The sequence below is a fragment of the Python bivittatus genome, unplaced genomic scaffold (assembly GCF_059951505.1).
Source record: "Python bivittatus isolate LINGU-HERP-01145 unplaced genomic scaffold, Pbiv_v1 ctg000180_np1212, whole genome shotgun sequence".
Classification (NCBI taxonomy): Eukaryota; Metazoa; Chordata; class Lepidosauria; order Squamata; family Pythonidae; genus Python; species Python bivittatus.
In genome coordinates, this window is record NW_028277047.1 from 6,788,216 (window position 1) to 6,810,717 (window position 22,502).

The window sequence follows — 22,502 nt, forward strand, 5'->3', positions numbered from 1 at the left end:
ATAGCTATCCGGCCGGTCAGATTTCATCTCCAACTGCCCTGTTCTGTGCTTGACCTTTAGCTAGGCGGCCAGTGGGTTGTGTCGCTCCTTGCCTCGTTCTTAACTGCTTTGGGCATCTGAAACGAGGTTCAGGTTCCCATCTGCCATTCTCGGGCAGGGTGGGGTTCTGAGCAGCCCAAAGGAATCCACCCTGGGGGTGGATTCTCGGCTCAGTCTTCTCAGCTCAGCTGGGCATAAAGTCACCAGTTTGACTTTATGGGGTCGTCTTGGCTCAGCTGGACATAAAGTCATCAGGTGCTTTGCTCCTCAAGTTCCAGTAGGTCACTCCATGGGTTTATCATTTGGGAACCTCAGGCTGTTGAAATTCAAGGCTCTGGTTGCACTAGGCTGTGCTAAGAAACCCAGATTTTGCACAATTGATTCGACTGGGGTTCGTGGGAGTAAAATCTCAGATTCTTTATCCCCTCCTACCCCCTTTCTGCTCCTGCTTAGATCCTCAGGTGCCTGTAGTTCAGGTGTGAATACAGTAATACAATGCTCAGGAGAAACTGGGCTATGACATCAAAGTGGTGAACGTGACTGAATATCAAAGTTGCCTTTTTAATATGCTATTTAAGTTGGCCTTGTGTTTAAAACCGTGAGGATGGAACCTTTTAGGAGAAAGTCTTTAGTCAATGGCTGTGACTGATGGGAACCAGGTTACTGTATATCTCAAACCTGGTGAACTTTGCAGGTTGTAAAGGAGACATGATAGTCACATATCAAAAGCTGTAGCAATGGGTGCCCTGTGGTCAGGTTTCCTTGACTTGGTACCTTCCAACTCCCATCATTCCTACTCAGAACAGTGAGTACCCTGCCAGCTAGGGATTCTGGGAACTGAAGTCTAAATACCTGGAGGGCACATGGTTGAGAAACATTTTTAAGATGCTGGGGTGGGGGGAGGTCCTAAAAAGTGGATGATAGCATAAAATATTTTGGGGGTAAGTTAAAGTCTTCTGGTGAGTTCATGGACATGTCCATGTCAGACATGTTTACATGGGCATGAAGAACAACATTCAAATGTAAAAATCTGCCTGGGCAATGCAAACTTAACATTGTCACAAAAGCTGAGGTGCATAGTTGGTGTTTTTTTCCTCCTAACCTGTTTCAAAGATTGTAGTTATCCAAAGTTGCTGAGTTCTGTATAAATTGTTTTTCATGATTGGTGCAAAGAGGAACAGAACTTAGCCAGACTGTAAAGACACTGGACTCTTTGTCCTTCTCCTTTGGAAATGTTCCTTGGTTGCCTTGGGATCGGAGCCGGATCCAGCCTCAGTTATTTGCCCTCGGCCTATTCAAAGTCAGTAGGCCAGCTTTGTTGAAGCTCGCTTTTTTTCATGTGGACATTCAGTGGTGGGGGTTCAGTTTTAAAGCGGGGGTGTCCTGTGCCAAGAATTGCTCTCACTTTCAGAGTCATGGAGGTCATTTGCAAAATGAAAACTGCATTTTCCAGACCACTTCTTTTCTCTGCATCGAGTGTGCGACACATCCCACAAGCATGGAAAACATAAGGGATGCAGCTTTGGAAGAGACGGTGGCGACCTGCAATTGGGGCATAACATTCTGAGTCTCATCCCAGCTCTTCAAAGACCACCTCCAGTAGAAAGGGAGAAAAGGGGTTGGGAAGCGGCTTGGTCTTTGGCTCCCCTCCCAACCCTCTTCTTCGATGTAGGTTCTGTTGCATCCTTCATGGACTTCCTGGCCCCGGAGCCAGCGCCCTCTGGGTTGTCCATCTGGGTCAGGTCTGCCCTCCGCTTAGGGCACCTGGCGTCCTGAAAGCACGAAGCATCGTTGCAGTCATGTTCCTGGCCCAGAAGAGCACGGGGGCTTTCGTGGGGCTTTCTGGGGGCTCCACAGCTGGGAAGGTCATTGCTCAGCTGGAGGCCTGTTTGAGGGGCTCCTGGACCTAAAGGCCTAGCTGATAGGACTACATCTCCCAGCCTGCCTTGGCAGTTGCAAGGGGCAGCCCCAACCCATACAGGGACACTAAGTGTGACACAGGCTCGGGCCAGCTGAGCACCATGACCTTTCTCTGAAAGTCACTGTATTTATAGGGATGCTGGTGAGTGGCAGGCACTGGGGGGGGGGTGCCCTGCTTCTCTTGCCAGGAGCTTAGGCTGCAGGAACCCTGGCAGCTGCCCCCCCCCCTTTCCTGGATCACCCAGAGCCAAGCAGCCAACTCCTCCATCCCCAGGGAGCGCCCGGGTCCTGCCTCTCAGCTCACCTTCCCATCCCTGAAGCGACGCAGGGCTGCCAGCAGAGGCCACAACCTGAAAGGGCTTTGCGCAGGTTGACCAAGGAACGGTCGTGCTGGCTGGGAGTGACGGGAGTTGTAGTTCACCAGCATCCAGAAGGGCTGCAAATTGCCCCACTTTGGGAGGCGACCGCCGCGTCCTTGTTTCACTCAGAGCCGCGAGGACCAGACGCTCGTCCTCTTCTCCGAGGCACGGAGCTGCGCGCCCCGTTGTTTCTGCCTGGGGAGCGGGAGGATGAGGAACTTTGCTCGGCGGACGCTTGTGATGCCCCTTCGCACCCTCATTTTCGAAAGGCAGAACGGTGCCACCCCAACTCAGCCGCGCTGCCGTTGAAAGTTGGCGGCCTGATGGCGGGGGGCGGGGGGCCCCTGGGAGCCCGGGGGCGGGGCTTCAGGACCCGGGGCCCGGCCCTCCATGAATAATGCATCGCCCCGGGAGTTTAAAGGGCCCGAGGGGCGGGGCTTCGGGCGCATTTGCCGGCGCCCAGGCGAAGCCCGCGGTTCTCCGTCCCGGCCCGTCCCGTCCCGTCCCGTCCCGCCAGCCCGCCCTCCGGACCCGCCAAGATGTCTCGGCCGCTCTCGGACTTCGAGAAGAGGAAGCAGATCAGCGTGCGCGGCTTGGCCGGCGTGGAGAACGTGACCGACCTGAAGAAGAGCTTCAACCGGCACCTGCACTTCACGCTGGTCAAGGACCGCAACGTGGCCACGCCGCGCGACTACTACTTCGCCCTGGCCCACACCGTCCGCGACCACCTGGTCGGCCGCTGGATCCGCACCCAGCAGCACTACTACGAGAAGGACCCCAAGGTGCGCCCGCCGGGGCTCCGCGGGGCCGGGCAGGCGGCTGTGCGCGCCCGCCGCCTTCCCCGCGCCCGCACCGCCACGAAGCGACTGGCGCCGCAGCCCGGCCGCGCTCTCGGGGGGTTGGGCTCCGGCGCCCGCAGCCCCAGCCGGCGCGGGGAGAGGGCTGCGAGCAGACGGGCTGCGGACGCGCGCTCTGCCCCGGGCCTCGCCCTGCCGGCCCCAGCGCCGCCGCCCCTCGGGGGCAGCTCCTTGAGTTGGAGCCCCCTCCTCGCCGGCCGCCTCAGACAGCCTCCTCCACCCCGCGGGCGTCGGGGGCCTTGAACCACAGCCCCCGTCGTCCCCAGACGGCCGGCGGAGATGATGGGCGTTGTAGTCCAGCGCACCCGGAGGAGAGCAGCAGGTCGCTGTTGTCTGGATCTGATTCGTTTTCCGGGCAAAACGAAGAAGTTAACGGAGCAGGCAGGCAGGACTCCAGGGGGGGTGGGGGGGCAGGCAGGCAGGCTGGCAGTGCAAGGGGGAGGCCAAGATCAAAGCGGCAGAGGTGCCTATTAATAGCTGTTTATAGCATCGCATAGGATGGTGGGAAATCACAGCTCCAGTTTGGGATGAAGGACTAGTAGGGAAAGAGCAATCTGTGTCTCTGCCCCCCTCCCACAAAGAATCCTTTGCACGCCCACGTGCAAAGCAGGACCAGCTGCATGCAAAGCAGGAACCTTGTCCCAAAGTTGAAGTCCCCCCCAGCCCCATCCTGCACCCCCTCCTTAAAATGTTGCAAGAGCTGCGCCTGCAAGGATATCCTTCCCCCTTGCGGCAGGTCAGCTGTGCAACAGCGACTTAACTCTTTAAATTTAGCCAGCCTGACATTTGGCGTGAACTTTTGCCATTCAATTTCAGCACAGCCTGTGTCAGCAGGACGGAGGCTCAGCCGTGCAAGAGATACTGGATACAGCGGGCAAACTTAGGAAGGGCTGAGTTACTTCAGCTGGCCTGGCAAAGGTCAGCAAAGGAGCTGCAGACTGGGGTTCCCCCCATGTGCCTTCTCCCAGCTTGTGGGGTGGGGATGATGGGCCTTATGGTCTGGCACAGCTGGAGGGCACTGGCTTGCAGCAGGCTGCTCTTGACAAATCTCTCTTTCTAGGGGTGGGTATATGGCTGTATTTGCCCAATACATGGGACCCAGTTTATTCTGCACAGTGCATTCAACCATAAACACAAATGGGTTGCGTTTGCACAACCCATAAACTCAGGTTCTGCAAATGCAACCCCTGAACCTTTGCACGATCCAATTAAATAGGCTATGTAAACAGGGCCAAGCAACTCATTGAAGTTTTCTTTGCAATGCCCAGTCCCATTCCTGCAGCGCCGATGGGCTGGGTATGCACATCATATGAGATGTGGCTTAAAAGAGGTTGGGTAGTTTTGTGGGAACCCAGCCCTTGTCTTCGAAGGGTTGTCTGAATCAGACCATTTTCTTAAGCCAGACCCAGTTTCTTTGCTTAAGCAAAATAGGTGAACATGCAACTGTTGTTTTGCTAACCTGGGTTTAAAGTTTTAGCGTCTTGTATGAACTTGACTGTTCCATCTCTGAGCGTAAGCACAGAACCACCATACGAATGTGATCATCAGAGTCTCAGTGTTGGTTCTGTGGACTAAGAGACCCCAAAGTGTGATCCTTCCCAGTGTCATGACTTGTTCTGGCCAAGAATTTAGGTTTGAGAATCCCTCTGAGGTTGATCCACTAGTATTAGTGGTACTTTTGAAAAACCACATAGTAATACTGTCTAACTTCTCTTTTTCGGTGGTTTGAGCGGATCTTCCATCATAAAACTTAACTGAAAGCCTCTCTATCATTCAAGCCACCTTTCAGGGTCAGTGGGAAGAGATGACCAGCGAGGAGAACCTGGAAGATTAGAAAAAACAATTACCGTAGGGATCTGCAATAAAACCTTAAAGTACAGAATCCTCCTGGTTCAGGGGAACAGGATTTTCTATTCTGCTATTAGTGTATTTTTTAATTCCTTCTCTCAAGTGATCATTCTGTGGTTATTGAGGCAGGCAGCCCGTTTCTCATTTGGCTCTTTCTCCCCAAAGGAGCTTTTGTCTCCTCCAAAGGATCTTTAGGCTTTTGCAAAATTCAAGGTTTTCTCATTCTGGCCAATACATCCCCCTTGAACCTAAAGGTTGGAGCACAAGGTATTATTTTGATGCAAAGAGAGCTGAAGACAGATTCATCATATTCAAGAGGTGGGGTTTGCACAAGCAGCTTAACCAAGTTGGTGGAAAAGTAGCATCTGTTGGGGTTCAACTTGTGAAGCATAGTTAGTCTGGGGGGAGAGGGGAGGTAACAGGGAAGAAATGATGGTAGGTGGGGCGGGGATGTAATTATGCAAATACTGCAACTTACATGCTTGTATCAAATGTCAAGTATGTAAGTCGATGTGATTATAGCATTGAGGTAACTGCACTGATGCCCATCATCGTAGTTTGTTGCAAACACAGCTGCTGGATAGTGTTTAAACTTTAGCATATTCCTCAGTCACAGCCCATTAGTATTGTGCAAATCCAGAAAATGGGGTAATCCAGGAATCAGGTTATGCATGTTGTGTGAATCCAACCAGAGTTTGACCCAATAGGATGTACTAGTATGTGTTTGAACACTAGTTGAGGCCAGGAGCAAAGCAGAATTATGCAGAATACTATACAGGTAGTCCTCCTTTAGCTACTACAGTTGGGACCGGCAACTCAGTCATTAAGCAAAGTGGTTGCCAAGTGAAACATTACAATGTTATAATCTGACTTCCACTTTCCTTTGCTTTACAGACCTGTGAAGGTCATAAATGCGAGGATGGTTGCAAAGTTACATTTTCATCACCATTGTAACTGCAAATGGTTGCTAAATGAGGCAGTTGCTGAACAAGGACTGCCTGTAGTAGTGGATTCCTGCCCTGGGTGGGGGGATTGGACCAAATGATCTGTTTTCTGAAATCCTTGCATTGCTGACTAATGTAGAATTTGCAGCATGGATACTGAAGCCGGAAGGCATTAAAAGAGGTCCCAGGGCTGAAACAAACAGCGTAATGTTTATTTAAATTATCCCCAGGCACCAGAGGCCTCTCCTTCCTCTGCCACGGTGGGCCTGAGTGGCAAGGGGGTCTCTGGAATTTGACTCACAAAGGGATTGCTTTTCTTAGGCACATTTTATACCCCGCAACCTCTCCCCACCCCCATTGCTTAGTTTAAGGAACAGCAAAGGAAGGTTAGATATTAAGCAGGATTAAGGAAGATTTAAGAGGGAAATAATTATCTGATTGGGGTTAGAAGTGGAAGTTTGTTATCTTTCAGCTTGCCAGAATAGGTAGGAAGAGCTAGATTATCTAAGCAGCCTCTCCGCCAGGTGTTAATTGAAAAATGCAGGTCAGTCACAGGACAGGTGGATTCCTGCCCTGGGTGGAGGGTTGGACTGGAGCAGTGTTTCTCAACCTTAGCAACTTGAAGATGTGTGGACTTCAACTCCCAGAATTCCCCAGCCAGCCATGCTTTAAGATGTGTGGACTTCAACTCCCAGAATTTCCCAGCCAGCCATGCCGGCTGGGGAATTCTGGGAGTTGAAGTCCACACATCTTCAAGCTGCCAAGGTTGAGAAACACTGGACTAGATTATCTCTAAGCTCCCTTCCAACCCTTCCATTCCATGATTCTATCTCAGTTTCATTGTTTGCATATTCAGCGTTTTCTCAAAGAATCACTTTAAAGATTATAATCCAGTGACAACTTTTGTGACCTCTCTGGGGGGGGTTTTGTGTGTGTGTGTGTGGGGGGGACACGCCTTATCTAGAGGGATGAGACATTTGGATTCCTCGAAGGCTTTAGGTCAGGCTGGGTGAATGGGGCCTTCGGCTACCACTTTAAGCCAGACCACGCCACGTCTTCGGCTCTGGGCAGCCTCTCACATCAGGGCTTGGCACTTGGGGCGCTGCTGATAACAGCCTTGGAAATGCTGCCCTTTAAAAATATGTTTTGTAGCCCACTTAGCGTGCAAAGATCTAGACAATTTAACGAGCTTTAAGGGGTGGCACTGTACACAGGCCACAAATCTTTTTGAAAGAGAAGGCGCTGCTTGACGCTGTTGACAAGCAGCTTCAGATAAAATGCGGAGGGATTGGGGAAACAAACTCAATTCTGGCTGGGTGGGTTTGCGCTTTACATTAGTCTGGGCACAAATGGGTTTGGATCGCGTGTGGTTCAGTGTGTGTTGGGGAACCCCAGCTATGTTCTTAGTATGTTGCGAGCATTTGGACCCAAATACGATTTCTGTGTTTGGACACTGCATAATACAGCAATGCAGCAATTGTACACTGTTGTAATCCCCAAAATACACACAAGCTGTGTTCACATGGGACCCAGGTTTCAGGTGAATGTATTGGATGTGTAATTTTGTGCATTTTTCAGATTGCAAGCTTCCCCTTCTTTCTGAAAAAGCATCTCAAGTGGAATTCCCAAAGCCCTCACCCCTGGAGGAGGGAGGCTTTTAACTGACCCCCATTCTTCCTTCCTTCCTTTCTTCTAGCGCATTTATTATCTTTCCTTGGAGTTTTACATGGGCCGGACGCTGCAAAACACGATGGTGAACCTGGGCTTGCAAAACGCCTGCGATGAAGCCACTTACCAGGTTTGGGGGCCGCTCTTGAGGTGATTGGGGAGGGAGGGGGAGGAGGAAAGGGGGGGCAGCTTTAGGGCACGTGATGACGGAGGAGGGCGAAAAAGTTTGTCAAGTTTGGCCCCCTGCGTTTTGCACTAAGGGGAGTGATATTCTCACCCTCCCTTGTTGGGTCACAAAATTGAAATTATTCTCTTTGTTCCCTCTGCAGCTGGGCTTGGATATGGAGGAACTGCAGGAGATCGAGGAGGACGCCGGCTTGGGCAACGGCGGATTGGGGCGACTGGCAGGTTAGCAGAAGTGAGGGGCAGATCAGGTGCCCTTGGTGGGCAAAAGTTCCTGGAAAGATTGTCCTTGTCAGCGGAGAGCAGAAAGCGAAGAAGTTTGCTAGCACTGCTTCCGACTGAGCGATTTGATTCAAAGGCAGAAGCTTTTGCGAGCCGATGAAGTGATGAGTTCATGAAAGTGTCTGCTGTTGAATAAAATGGGTTTGTCGAGGAAGGTGCTCCCAGGCTGCTCCCGATTTTAAGATCCTTCCTGTCATTGTGAATCAAGGGATCTTGGTGTCTTCAGCCTCCAAAGAATGATTTTCAGCATGCGTTGCTATACCAGTTGGACAGCATGAGAATTGCAGCACAAAAGACTCAGCAGGTAGCGGGTTGCTGACCTGTAGTATACAAGGAAACGTTACAGCAAAGGGCTGGTCTGGGATAAGGGAGCATCCTGCGTGCCTGTTTAAAGCAGCTCTTTCTTTAGAACCATGAGGGCTGGAACCTTACTTCGTTTTTAGGAAAGAGCTGTTGAGCCGGAGGAAGTGCCCAGTTTGGCCCCAAGTAAGGCTGAGAAAAATCCAGTTTGAAATCCTGGGGATCAGTCGGTGTCATTGATAGAAAATAACTCACTTTCTGGATCTGCGCAATGCAGGAAATGATAAATTAATGAGTAGGCTGGGTTGGCACAATGAACTAAGCCACAGAAATCCGTTTAGAAGCCAAGCATGAAGGAAGCTGCTGGGTGTTTCACAGACCTGGTTGAATACGTTGTGAGAACGCGGCCAACGTGGCTGCCTCTTCCATCTCACTTCCAATGTCCGCAAATTTCAGTTTGGGCGCCCTCTTCGCTTCTGATACCAAGCCTGACTTGGAAGTTAAGCTGAATTGGCTTAAGCCTCAGGAGAAGACAATACAGGAGGGGCTTTACAGAGCAAGGGCGCCTCTGCTTTAAAAATCTCAGAATCATTAGGATGGGACCTCAGAAGACCATCTAGTCCACCCCCTGAATTGCATAGAGGTGACCATCGAGGGTGGCTGTTTCCCACAACCCAGCCCAGTTAGGGGCTGATCTATAATGTATTCATGCATTATGCTGAGCTTGGCTGATTTTAACCTTTGTCAGGTTGTTTTTGTAAACTAGAATATCATGCAAATTCAGCCCCCAAGTGTGGTGCACAAACCCAGCCTGGGGAGATCCAGTGAGAGAGATTTATTAAAAATAAAGTCTCATTTGAGTTGAGTGCAGCTCCTGAGATGATCTCATGGACCCTCCATGCTGTTTGCTTGCCACTAGTATGGAAGTCATTAACCATGTCTGCCTTTGAAGATGTCCTGTTGGTCTCCCGTCCAAGTCTAAACCAGCTGAGTTTTTCAAGGCCAGCCATTTCAGAGGATCAGATTTTGGGTGGCCCTTCTTCCTCCGGTGTACTACCCAAAGGGTCACTCAAGCAGCTTCTCTACAACCCCCTCATTTCACAAGCCAAACTGAGCATGGTTTGCACAACCAGCTAACCCCTAATGCAGCTTGTCCATTTTTATCTTCTGTGCAATTTTACAACCCATGGTATCGAGCGCTGAGTGAAACCAAGCCACCATGCCTTTTGTAGAACTCACTTTAAACTGCAGTTTAGCTTAGATCTTGGTCCTCTTTCACTTCTGGTCAATGGTCCTCTTGTGGGTTTCCCCGCTGCCCCCCAGCTTGCTTCCTGGACTCCATGGCGACTCTCGGTTTGGCTGCTTATGGCTACGGGATCCGCTACGAGTTTGGCATTTTCAACCAGAAGGTCTGTGGGGGCTGGCAGGTGGAGGAAGCCGACGACTGGTTGCGCTACGGAAATCCATGGGAGAAGGCCCGTCCGGAGTACATGATCCCCGTCCACTTCTACGGACACGTGCAGCATGGCAAGGATGAAGTGAAATGGGTTGACACTCAGGTAAGCACCTTTTGGCCAACCTGCAGGAGAATGTGCTTGCACACCTCCCCCAAGACAGCCACAGCTCCCCAGAGATACAGCCCATAGTTTCTCCGTCCAGCATTCACACCAGACATTTCACTTTATCCCTCAGTGCTCCTGTTCCGAGTTCCTACAGTACATTAAATTGTAAACTAATCCAGGGTGTTGAGTTCCCACAACATCTCAGCCACTGAAAGAACCCCTAAATCTAATCAAGGTTAGCACTTAGCTTGTTGTGAGAATGTAAACCTTGGGTTGGTTACTGGTATAGTAAATAATGTTGGGTAAATCCAACCTCCTTGTCTTCCAGCGGTTGACCTGAGAAATTCAGGAAGCTCCCAGGGGGAGGGGACGATCCTCTTCCAACACTGGGGATTTAAATTCTACCTGTAATTTAGGAAACAGAAATAGCAATCAAGACTAGTTACTCCTAACAGCTTCATCCAATCTCTTTTTAAATCCATTTAAATTAGTTTCTTCTGGTGGCAGAACTCTACTGTTCATCCTTGGAGTAAAAAGATCTTTTAAAAAAAAATAGCGGCTAAATTTCTAACGGATGACTCCAGATTCTGATGAAAAGGCCTTTTCATTGTCCTCGTCGTCCCATCATTTGGTCTATCTCCAATACATTTCTGGACTTCTTCAAGAAGTCCTAAATGCTACATGCTGAAGACAATCAGATTGAATTTCCAAAGGGAGTCGCCTTTCTAGTTCAGATCGGATCAAACTGGATACCTTTGAGGCAATTCAATAATTTGCAAGTTCCTTTTTTCCAATCGCTTTAGTCAGTTGAATTGATTTTCCCATCAAATCAGCAAATTAGATCAGGGCTGAACTGCTTAACTGAGCTAATATTCCCAGACCTAAATGGTCACGATGAAGGTCAGAACCTTGAGTTTATTTCCTTGGCAATTACTCCTACTCACGCTTTTAATTCCAAAATTACTTAACCAGTGATACGGGAAGGGTTGGGGAGGGGGGAGAAAAAAGTTGCTGCGATCTCATCAGAAAGAAGATGAGAGATCTAGTAAAAAAGGCCGCTGCTAAGTTTCTTTCTGTAACTTTCAGAGTTGCCCTGTGGCTTTCATAGTACTGCCAGATTTTGCACCGAAGGAATGGTGGCAGGCTGATCTTATTTATTTATGTGTCAAATTTATATGGCCGCCCACCTCACACAAGGTGACTCTGGGTGATGTACAATTAAAACATATTATAAAACCCCTTAAAACACTTAAATAATTAAAGGTAAATAAAAACAAGATTGCAAGAGGGTTAAAATCACAACGTTGTACATGGTGCCGCCAACACGCGGCTCTCTGCTGCCAGGGGATCCCCAGGCCCGATGAAAAAACACATTTTGAGAGCTTTCTGGAAGGCCATAAGGGTTGGGGCCAACCTCACCTCGGGAGGTGATGTTCCAGAGGGTGGGTGCCACAGCAGAGAAGGCTCTCCTCGGGGGTCCCGTCAGGTGGAACTCTTTAGCAGACGGGACCTGCAACGTGCCCAGCTGCCAGATCTGATGGGACGGGCAGATGGAACCGGGGAGACAGGCTCCATGCCATGAGGGTCTTTAAAGGTCAACACCAGCACCTTGAATTGCACCCAGAAGCAAACTGGCAACCCGTGCAGCTCACGGAGCAGAGGTGTGACGTGTGTCCTCCTGGGGACTGATCGTAGCTACTTTTCCCAAGACCGGGACTGACTCCCCCTTGCCATCCCTGTTTCCATGCAGGTGGTGCTTGCCTTGCCCTACGACACTCCCGTGCCTGGGTATCGCAACAACACAGTGAACACGATGCGGTTGTGGTCTGCCCGGGCCCCCAACGAGTTCAACCTGAAGGATTGTAAGTAAGACCGACTTGAGATTTGAACTGATCTGAGATGACCACAGATCCTGGGGACTCTGGAGAAGTGGACAGGGTTCTCGGCGGAATGAAGTTCCCGTTCTGTGGGACTGACTCCTTGCCCCTCCTGCTTTGCATGGACTGCTGACGAGGAGATGAGGAACTAGGCTGGGTGGATATGCATCTCCCTTTGAGGGAGAGGGGGACACCACTAGCCTCGAAAGAGGCAGTAGCTTAGCCTCTCCTGAAGAGGCCACCTTCAGCCCAGCCATTGGGGCAACTGAGGTCCATCTCCAACCTTCTCCTTTTCGAGAAGATGGGGAGGCCCTCAGTGAAGTGGAGTAGCTGGACCTCTTTCGGTCTGAATTTCGGCCAGACATGGATGAAAACCTCCTTGGTTGCTCTTGGAAATGCAGGTAGTCCTCATGATGGTAATTGGGACCAGCAACTCCATCACTAAGCGACGCGGTCGTAAAGTGTGATGTCATGTGACCATGCCGACTTACAATGGCTGTTGCGGCAGTTCCAGTTGCCGTTGTTAAGCGAATCACCTGTGGTCATTTGTGACCTCCTGCTGGCTTCCCCACTGATTTGCTTGTCAGAAGCTGGCAGCGAAGGCCACAAATGGCAATCATGTGACTGCGGGGATGCTGCAACAGCCACAACTTTGAGGACTGGTCGTAAGTCTCTTCGTTCAATGCCTTCGTAATTTTGAATGATCGCTGAACGAGTGGTCATTAAGCGAGGACTACCTGTAATCTTTGGTGGGACCTAGATTGGGGCAATGAGTTGCTCCTTGTCCTGCCTGACCTTGAAAAGCACTCAATACAATCGATCCTAGTATCTTTTTGGACTGTTTTCAAAAGCTGGGAGTTGAAGGTGGCTCGATTCCTCCCTAAGTGGGCAGTTTCAAGCGATGATAGCTGGGAGGGAGGGGATCAAGCCCTTGGGCACTCCAGATGGGGAGCCTTGGGGTTTGACTCCCCCCGCCCCTGCCAATTCTGGGAGTTGAAGTCCACACATCTTCAAGTGGCCACGGTTGAGAAACACTGCCTAGGGTTTAGCCTTTAGTAGAGTGTGGGTTTCAAACAGAACAATATTGTCAACCTGTTTGCTGTTGGAAAATATTCTAACTCAGCTGGCGACTCCATGTTATGCAGATGGAAAGACCCAGATTTAAATCTTGGTAGGCCTGCAAAATGATTCTCTCTTTTGAAACCCTGGAAAACTGCTGCCAGGGTGTATAAGCAATATTAGACAAAGTGGGCTCGCTTCAAGGCAGTTCTGATGTTTCTGATTAAATCACCGCTTTATTCAGAACCTTGAGGACTGGAACCCTACTGTCTTTTTGTTCAAGGGAGATAGGAGAGAAGCTTTGCATGCAGAAAAGTCCGGGTTCCACTTCCAGCTGAAATGATAATAGTAATTGATATTCGGCTCTTGCTTTGAAGGAATTTCAGAGTGGTGCATGGAAGAATGCAAAACTAATTTGCATTAAACCTATCTCCATGTGATAATCTACAGTGAAGTTGTAACAATGCAGCCTATGGTCATAAAACAAAATACATTAGAGGCAGCTGCATTTGAAAGCAGATTTTATCCTGCAAAGGCCCAGGAGAACCTACGTGCTTTAAATGGACATGCTAAACTCAAAGACAGGTTGCCCAGCCCAACTTTCTTCACCTGGGGCACAAGAAGGCCCCGTTTCTAGTCCTAATGATGTTTTTATTTCAGGTTTTGAAGTACCCTGTGATTCATTAATTTACGTTGTATTAATTCGTTCTTTTCTCCCTGTTAAAAAAAATCTTCCCTTCTCTAGTCAACGTTGGTGGCTACATTCAGGCAGTGCTGGACCGAAATTTGGCAGAGAATATTTCTCGTGTGTTGTATCCCAATGATAACGTAAGTACCTTTTCCTGTTTCTTCAATGTCCCAGGGAACCTCTAAATTGGTGTTTCTCAATCTCAGCAACTTTAAGATGGGTGGACTTCAACTCCCAGAATTCCCCAGCCAGCAGGCTGGCTGGGGAATTCTGGGAGTTGAAGTCCACCCATCTTAAAATTGCTAAGGTTGAGAAATGCTGCTCTGGTGGAATCAGCGAACCCCTTAGTTGCACTTTTCTGCCAGCTGAGCGTCGTCCCCTCGGCCATCGCTCTGCTCCTCTCTTTGCAGTTCTTTGAAGGCAAAGAGCTGCGTCTCAAGCAGGAGTATTTTGTGGTAGCGGCGACTCTCCAGGACATCATCCGCCGCTTCAAATCGTCCAAGTTTGGCAGCCGCGATCCTGTCCGCACCTCCTTCGACGCCTTTCCAGATAAGGTACCCGCAAGGGCACTTTGGCTGAGTGGCACGTTGGCAAATCTGTGTCCCGGGGTGCCTTCTCTCATCGTGGGCGGGGGAGGCCCACCAGGCAAGCCTCGGGGGTCAGTTTAGCTGGGGACCAGCTAAGACCCCCAACTCAGCTTGGGAATGGGGGGGTCTGTTGATTCAGCCCCCTTTTGAGCTGTTCCTAGTCCTATTTTGCTTCTGCTCCCTTTTCTGTGAGCGGTAAGAATAACTTCTCCTCTCCATCCATCTCTTCTCTTCGGCCAGCTGTGGGGATTGGACCCAGAGGGGGCAAAGTGGGTCACTGCAGCTCCCCAAACAACTTAGATGGGAGAAAAGGATTTGGAGGTCTCCGTTTTGGATATTATACCCAGCTGGATGGAGAGTTGGGGCTGCTTTGCTTTAAGAGAGAGCGTGGTGGAGAGGAAACAGGAAGCAGGTTGGGCTCCTACGCTAGATCTCTTGTGGGGTTTTGGGCTCAGTCTTCTCAGCTGTAAAATGGGAATAAGAGCAGCCGAAATGGGAATGCCTGGCGGTGCACGCTGAGCTCGATTCATTCGTTCCATCCGTTTTATTGTATTTTTATACGGTTTGACAACTCCAGGTAGCCATCCAGCTCAATGACACTCACCCTTCGCTGGCCATCCCAGAACTCATGAGGGTTTTGGTGGATATCGAGAAACTCGAGTGGGATAAGGTAAGATGGCTGAATTTGCAAAAAGCAGAAAACAAAAACGTGGTTCTTTGCGGAAGGAAGAAAAAGCCAAGCCAAGGAAGAATTAAAATAGATTATTTTGGAAACGACCAAAGAAGGAAAGAAGCGACTGAGGAATAGCCCAGACGGCATTCAGCGGTGCAACAAACAACACATTGTCTCTTTCCTACACACCAGGATTCCCACACGGCTCTTTTGGATTGTTATTTTTTTTGCACTGTTTCTTCCTTGTCGCTCAGAGTCACAATCAGTAAAGTCACGTAGTAAAGTCACAATAAGAATTAATCCTAGCATCGGAGCAGATGAAGGTTGGATCTTGGAGATCAACTAGTCCAGCCTCCGCCCAGGGCTGGAATTCCAGCACCCATTTTATTGTAAACTCCCCAGAGTCACTTCCTCATGAGATGGGCGGTGTCCAAATTTGAAATATAAAATAAAATATAAAATAAAATAAATCTTAAATCCATAACAGGCGGATGTCCCACCTCTCCAGCAAAGGAGAGTCTGCTGCTCCTGAAACAGGCTGTTCCATGGGCGAACGCTCTTACCGATAGGCGACTCTTCCTGATAGCCAGCCTAAATCTGCTTCCTTGTAATTTAATCATACAGAGTCGGGCAGTGTACAGATTGAACTAGATAAATAAATAAAAAACCACAGGAGGTAAGGATTGGAAGGGGTCTTACAGGATCATCTAGCCCAGTGTTTCTCAACCTTGGCAACTTGAAGATGGGTGGACTTCAACTCCCAGAATTCCCCAGCCAGCAAGGCTGGCTGGGGAATTCTGGGAGTTGAAGTCCACCCATCTTCAAGTCGCCAAGATTGAGAAACACTGGGCTAGCCGAACCCCCTCCCTGGTGCAGGAGTCTCATTTAACCACATTCCCAACAGATCCAGCCTCTGTTTAAATCTCAAATCCCGGGGTCAGGCTATGTTTGGTTGGTTGTCAGAGAGACAGACAGACATCCTGCAGAAGCTCGCATTCTAACTTGGTACGATCTGTTTGGATCAGTGAAATCAGCAGTGGAAAACAGCTTCTGGAGTTAGGCTGTAATTCAAATCCTGGGTGAAAACTGTACGCCAAGCCAGATGTTTAATTTTTTACAAAATAATATTTAAAAGATTGTTTTAATCTTGGTGGGCTGAACAAGCCAAGCTTTCCTGGTTTGTTTAGCCATATCCTGGCTGCTTTTCTGCATTTTGCCTTCCAACTTTAGAAGACGTAGGCTCAAATCTCATTTCAGGGATAACTAGCGAGCCACAGTTAAAACAAGGCATGATTCAACCAGCCAGCGAGCGATGGTTTTGAATGATTGTTTGTGGCTAAAGTAAGTCGGCTTCTATCCTGGTATGAGTTTGGATCTGATGATAAATCCAGAGTCCCACCAAGACTCATTGCAGTGCATGTGAGTCAGGTCTGAGGGCAGGAACTTCTTTATCGTCCAAACCGATGTGTCTCTGAAACAAACTTTGCACTCTTCCTGCATTGCAGGCCTGGGACGTCACGGTGCGCACTTGCGCATACACGAACCACACCGTGCTGCCGGAGGCACTGGAGCGCTGGCCCATCCACCTCTTTGAGACCCTCTTGCCGCGTCACTTGGAAATCATCTATGAAATCAACCAGCGTTTCCTCGACGTGAGCGCAACCTCACAGAAAAGATCAGGGCATCCGAGCTCCCGGGGCACCAGCTCCAACTTTTTGCCAAACTGCTAGTGGGTTGGGTAGTAAGATGGAGCAATACAGGCTGCTCCTGGTCAAGGGGCCAGCCAGCCAGCCAAACCCATTTCCCGGATACTCCATTCCGCTTGGTTTTCTGTTCTCTTCCTTCTCCCACCTCTCAATCCCAATTTTGACCACCGAGGAGATCTAGTGTTCTCCAGCTGTTTCCAGGGCTTAGGGAAGGGGGGGACAGTTTCTCAGTGTTGGCAAAGTCCAAGGTTTCACCACCCCTCTCGAGGCCGTGTACATCTGCACAGAGGGAGGATACGCCCTATTCCTTGGGAAACGAGATCTCGGCCTTAGGATACCCAAGCAGGCCTGTTGCCACAATTTGCATGTGGAGGCCAACAGACTCAAAATCCGGCTATTCCATTCCATTCATTTAATTTATCCTCAAGGAATTGGTTTTCCAGAAACGGTGAGCGTGCTTCAGGCCCGGTAGGATTTGGGGAGGGGTTCCTCCCTTAAATGTGTTGTTATCCCCAATTTTGTAGGTTTGATTCTGCAACGGTTCGTTCCCATCTTCCGCTTAGATGGTGCCATTTGGGTCGTGAAGCGTTTGCAACCAAGATGGTAGAAATAAGGAAACCATCTTCTCTTCCAATATGAGCTGACCAGATATTTTTTTAAAAAGGGATGAAATAATAATAATAAAAACAACACCCACCCAGAGATTATTTGGGGCAGCCTCCTCTGCAGTCCTGTTGCCATGTCAGGTTCTGTGGCTGATGTTTGTGTTCACACAAAATGCTGAACTCTGAACCCGGGTTAGCAAAATGCAAGATCTGTTCTTGCATGATACCCCAGGCCCAACTAAGGGACCATTTTCTGGCTTTGTGAGAGAACCCCAGTTTGCAGAAGATGCTAAAACAGTGAGTTGATTCCCAAGATGCGGAATACTCAACTCTAGTTTAGCCTGGTGTTGTGTGAACCCAGCCAGGGAGTAGCCAAATTAGTCCATAGTGCTATGTTCTGATTTGTTTTAACCATGATGCATTGAATAAGCTGCAATTGGATGGGTTTACTCACAACAGAGGTAGCCCATAATGGTTGCATTCCCGTGCCAATCGTAAGACAAAGCCCCATGCGGGCGTTGTGTGAATCCAGTCAGTTGGGATGAGTGTCTCATCAGCCTCTTTGGGATGACCCTGTCTTCTGCAGAAAGTCTATGCCAGTTTCCCGGGAGACCTCGACCGGCTGCGCCGTATGTCCATGGTGGAAGAAGGAAGCGTCAAACGGATCAACATGGCGCACCTCTGCATCGTGGGCTCCCATGCTGTCAATGGAGTGGCCCGCATCCACTCCGAGATCCTAAAGGCCACCGTGTAGGTATCTGGAACCTCAGAGCTATGGGAATTAGTTCCCACACAGTCAGAGAAAACAAGAGGATAGCAAATTGGACTGTTCTCAAGACCAGGGACAAATGGAAACCAACGGGCTCTCTTGTGCAAAAGAGGGGGCCGGGCAGCCCACCGAAATACAACATGAATGAGAAGGAGGTGCAAAAGGCTTTGGCTATTACCTCCATAGCAGTGTTTCTCAACCTTGGTAGCTTTCAGATGTGTGAACTTCAACTCCCAGAATTCCCCAGCCAGCCTTGCTGGCTGGGGAATTCTGGGAATTGAAGTCCACACATCTGAAAGCTACCAAGGTTGAGAAACACCGCTGTATAAGGAACATTTGTTCTTGAACCTGAACAAGTGCTAGAATTTTATCTTGATGGCCGCCTCAATTTTCTTCCTTAAAAATTACTGGTCAAAAGTTATTTCATGTTTCTGAGCCTGGCCAGTTGGTCCCAGTCGTGCCTGTGGGGTAAAGCCTGACAAGAGACTCCATTTCCCACCCAGCTGGACTGTCTTGTTTCCATCTGGGATGTCCACCTTGGTTTGCAAACTAGATACTCGCTCGGGGGTGCTAATAAAAAAAGCTGTGTATTTGCATATAAAAATTTTCAGGTTTAGTATCGTAACTTCACCCTATAATTGATGGAGCTGGCCTGTTTCAGTAAACTTCCATGAAGACTGAGATTAAGATTCCAGTTAAAATGAAGATGAAGTTTCTAATTAAGATTACAGCTGAAACTAAAATGACGATTCTGGTTAAGATTATAGTTAAGATGAAGACAAAGTTTCTGATTAAGACTCTAGTTTAAACTAAGATGAGGATTCTGGTTAACATTATACAGTAATTAAGATGAAGACAAAGATTCTGGTTAAGATTATAGTTAAGATAAAGAAGATTCTGATTAAGACTCTAGTTAAGATGAAGACAAAGATTCTGATTAAGATTATAGTTGACAAAGATTCTGATTAAGACTAGTTAAGATGAAGACAAAGATTCTGATTAAGATTATAGTTAAGACAAAGAAGATTCTGATTAAGACTAGTTAAAATGAAGACAAAGATTCTGGTTAAGATTATAGTTAAGATTCTGATTAAGACTCTGGTTAAGATGAAGACAAAGATTCTGGTTAAGACTTTTGTTAATATGAGGATTCTGGTAAAGACTATAGATAAGACTAAAATTAAGTCAAGACATAAATTGCATTGAGACACTCTCAGAATCCAAATGCAGCCCCAGTAATGGGTAATTCTTTGCCTTCAGAAAGAAAACATTGTTTTTTCCATTTTTGCTTGTCCTGTTGCCGAAAGAAGACAGTTCTCTCTGCCCTGCAGTGAACTCTTTGGTTATTACCCTTCTCTTCCCCAGGTTTAAAGATTTCTACGAGTTCGAGCCGCACAAGTTCCAGAACAAGACGAACGGCATCACGCCCCGTCGGTGGCTGGTTTTATGCAACCCTGGCCTGGCTGAGATCATCGCCGAGGTGAGCCTGCAACTGGACACCCGCCCCGCAGCGGTCTGTTCTTAGTTCATCCCCTAAATATTCTTCGTCGGCAGATTTGTGGACGTTTTCAGCTTGCGAGTGATGGAGGGTAAAGATGGACGGATCGATATACATTTATTTACGACCTGTCTTAATAGCCATTTTCTGCTCCGGTTTTTAGTAGATTTCCTTCTTTAAAAAAGCATCCATTAAAAAGCCCACATCTGTTTCCATTGGCAGTTTTCCCTAATATTGATCTGTTTATTTATATCCTACTTTTTCTTGAAAGGGCTGAGGAGAAGGTCCAGGCAGCTGGACGGAGAGAAAGTGATCAGCCCAAAGTTATCCAGTGATGCATCCTGTGATCAAGGGAGGGAGTTAGACATGAATACCTTAGTCACTAAACTATTTACCTGCAAAGGTTTTATAGACGCCTTTCCCAAATATCTGTTTTGACCATAAATTCCCCGTCCTACTTTCCTTTAAATGGCAGGCAGCTTACAGCAATAAATTAAATTAAATTAAATTTGCAAACTCTGTCTAAGATGCTAAGCCATGTTCCTTGCATTTTGAGTTAGGGTCTTGTCTGAACCAGCCCATTATACCTTATCAATCATGTTTAATGTATAGCCAGACCATTCTGGTTTATTCCACGAACAGTGGTTATAAAAGCATGGCAGCGGACTGCTTCAGCCTGGGACTTTTCTCCTTTCTGTGTCTTGAAATTTGCATTCTCAGCAGACGTTCTTCAGTGGCTGCTACTTACCGAAATATCCCTATTTGAATCTGTGCAGTTGGACCCGTGCTTCCTTTGACCCCCAAAAGCACAGCCCCTACTTTTGGGTGGTGTGGAAAAAACACTCTGCCCGTGCTTGAAGGCATTTTCAGTTGTTGGATTTGATTTTTGACTATCCTGGGTATCAGATACAAAGATGCTGAAATTTTCCTGGAGGAGAGATGAGTTTTTGGGTTTTTTTATTTTGTTTTTAAAGGCTCATTTGATAGGTAAAACATGGCTAAACGTGAGGCATATGCGGTGCTGGATCGAGAGACCCGGCTGTGAATCCCTTGGCCACGGCTCTGACTTTGCTTTCTATAACCTCCTCTCTAGCGCATTGGGGAAGATTACATCTCTGACCTGGATCAGTTGAGAAAACTTCTCAACTTTGTGGATGACGAAGCCTTTATCCGGGATGTGGCAAAAGTCAAGCAGGTGAGACGGAAGAGCGGGGTGGGAAGATGCTCCCGCCAGGCTGGCCCCAGATGTCCCGTTTCGGCTGTTCTCCTGGCTGCCTCCCCTCTGCCTTGGGCTCTCCTTTCTTGGGCTGAAACTGGAATTTCAATTCTGTCCAGGCAGTGGGGTCCATCGGGGGATGCATATTAAAATGGTATCAGCCCCACTAGGTAAACTGGACCAGGGAACTAAAACTACTTTTATTGAGATCGGCTGCAAAAGCAGAATCTTGCAAGTCGGATTGTGCTGGGCCTCCTCCTTCCCCTTCATCTACTCCAATGCAGTGTTTCTCAACCTTGGCCCCTTTAAGAGGAGTGGACTTCAACTCCCAGAATTCTGGGGAATTCTGGGAGTTGAAGTCCACTCCTCTTAAAGGGGCCAAGGTTGAGAAACACTGCTCCAGGGAATCAGGGAGGTGCCTGTCTGAGCCACTTCCAAATGTTATCTCACTCCACTGGACTTAAAAAACGTTTCAGCCTGCGTGTCTCCACCCAGAACATCTTCCTTACTCACTTAGGTCAGAGCTTCAACCGCATGGTTGTAGCCGCCCTCCTGACTTTTTTGACCCCCCTCCATGGACCCTCCTACATTCAGAGGCTGCAGATTGTATAAGAAACTGGGGTACCCCTTGGCAACCCACTTCAGAGCCATTTGATCCCATCTCCCACTCCCTCTCCAGCCTGGGTGGATGCTCAGGGGTCTCACTTCAGAACAGCTTGCTTCGCTTGAGCGCCAAGCTCCTTGCAACAGCAAGAGCAAAGAGCCGAATTGGGCCCCCGGAAACACAAAACACAGATCAGCGCAACCTTAGCAACGCTGCGTACGCCAATTTTCATGCAGAGGTTTACTGTTTTTGATGGATTGATTTAAAGCATGTAGATGGCTTCAGTTCAAGGTGCTAGTTTGCACCAGATTTGAAAATAATTGCCAGGGTATAAATAGCAATGTGCGTCTAAAAAAAATCTCACCTTAGCGGGGAAGATGGCCAGCCACGTGCCTTCTGCTGCTCACGTGCTGGGAGGAAAGTTGAGCCTGACCAGCTTGGTCTGGGAAGAATGAGGACGACATTCTGCAAAGCCCCAAACTGTGTTTTTTTTCAAATTTGTATAAACAAAACGTTTTTGAAGCTGCAGATTAAACAAAAGTTGATAAAGGAAAAAGAAAATCGATAATGCACAAGGCCAACCATCTGAGAGCGTACATTATTAATACGGTTGCCGTCTTAAGGAGAAATAAAGTGAGGATCAGTCTCCGTATTCAATATTTCTGCCCAAGGAAATGATTTCAATCGATGCTGATAATCTATGAGGGATTATTTTGCGGATACAACCGAAGTGGGGATTTTTTAGTTATTTCCCATTGATTTTCAGAAGAAAAAAAATGAGTGAGGCTTTGATGGATTTTGACCTATTTCAAGATGGTGCGGAAGGACAAAAGGCCAAATGGCGAATTTCCCAGCTCAAAACCTTCCAGTAACCGATTTTTGTAATAGGGACCCAACCGCGCTCCTTCCCCTTTGAAAATATGAATGGAAAATGTCCTCCCAAATGTTCTCCTGGCTTAGGAGGGGTCGGGCAGGTCTTGCACTGGTGCTCCCTGGCAGGGATGGCGGAAGGTGAAGATCTCTTCAGGGCAGGGATTGCCATGACTTTCCTCCTCCGCTCAATCCCCTTCCTTGCCTCGCTCCCCCTTTTTAGGAGAACAAGCTGAAGTTCGCTGCTTACCTGGAGAATGAATACAAAGTCAAGATCAACCCCAACTCCCTTTTCGATGTGCAAGTGAAACGGATTCACGAGTACAAGAGGCAGCTACTCAACTGTCTGCACGTCATCACGCTTTACAACCGTGAGTGCCGGCGACTG

At 48.5% G+C, this 22,502-nt stretch overlaps 1 protein-coding gene and 1 long non-coding RNA gene across 2 annotated transcripts in view; one reads left to right on the forward strand and one right to left on the reverse strand.

Annotated features, from left to right (window-relative positions):
- Positions 1-927: 927 nt before the first annotated feature.
- On the reverse strand, positions 928-2,600 carry LOC148216376 (uncharacterized). The gene is made up of 2 exons (XR_015795563.1): positions 2,264-2,600; positions 928-1,811 (listed from the first exon to the last, which is right to left on the reverse strand). It is a non-coding gene; the product is annotated as an uncharacterized LOC148216376 (long non-coding RNA).
- A 151-nt stretch (positions 2,601-2,751) lies between these two features.
- PYGM (glycogen phosphorylase, muscle associated) overlaps positions 2,752-22,502 on the forward strand; it is a 29,487-nt gene continuing 9,736 nt past the window's right edge. Inside the window, exons 1-13 of the mRNA XM_088137471.1 lie at positions 2,752-3,100; positions 7,664-7,765; positions 7,965-8,043; positions 9,724-9,959; positions 11,713-11,824; positions 13,644-13,726; positions 13,997-14,140; positions 14,751-14,843; positions 16,352-16,498; positions 17,744-17,907; positions 19,292-19,406; positions 20,518-20,619; positions 22,338-22,485. Of these exons, the coding sequence (XP_087993597.1) occupies positions 2,858-3,100; positions 7,664-7,765; positions 7,965-8,043; positions 9,724-9,959; positions 11,713-11,824; positions 13,644-13,726; positions 13,997-14,140; positions 14,751-14,843; positions 16,352-16,498; positions 17,744-17,907; positions 19,292-19,406; positions 20,518-20,619; positions 22,338-22,485 (1,768 nt within the window). The 5' untranslated portion in view covers positions 2,752-2,857. The remainder of the gene's footprint in view (positions 3,101-7,663; positions 7,766-7,964; positions 8,044-9,723; positions 9,960-11,712; positions 11,825-13,643; positions 13,727-13,996; positions 14,141-14,750; positions 14,844-16,351; positions 16,499-17,743; positions 17,908-19,291; positions 19,407-20,517; positions 20,620-22,337; positions 22,486-22,502) is intronic.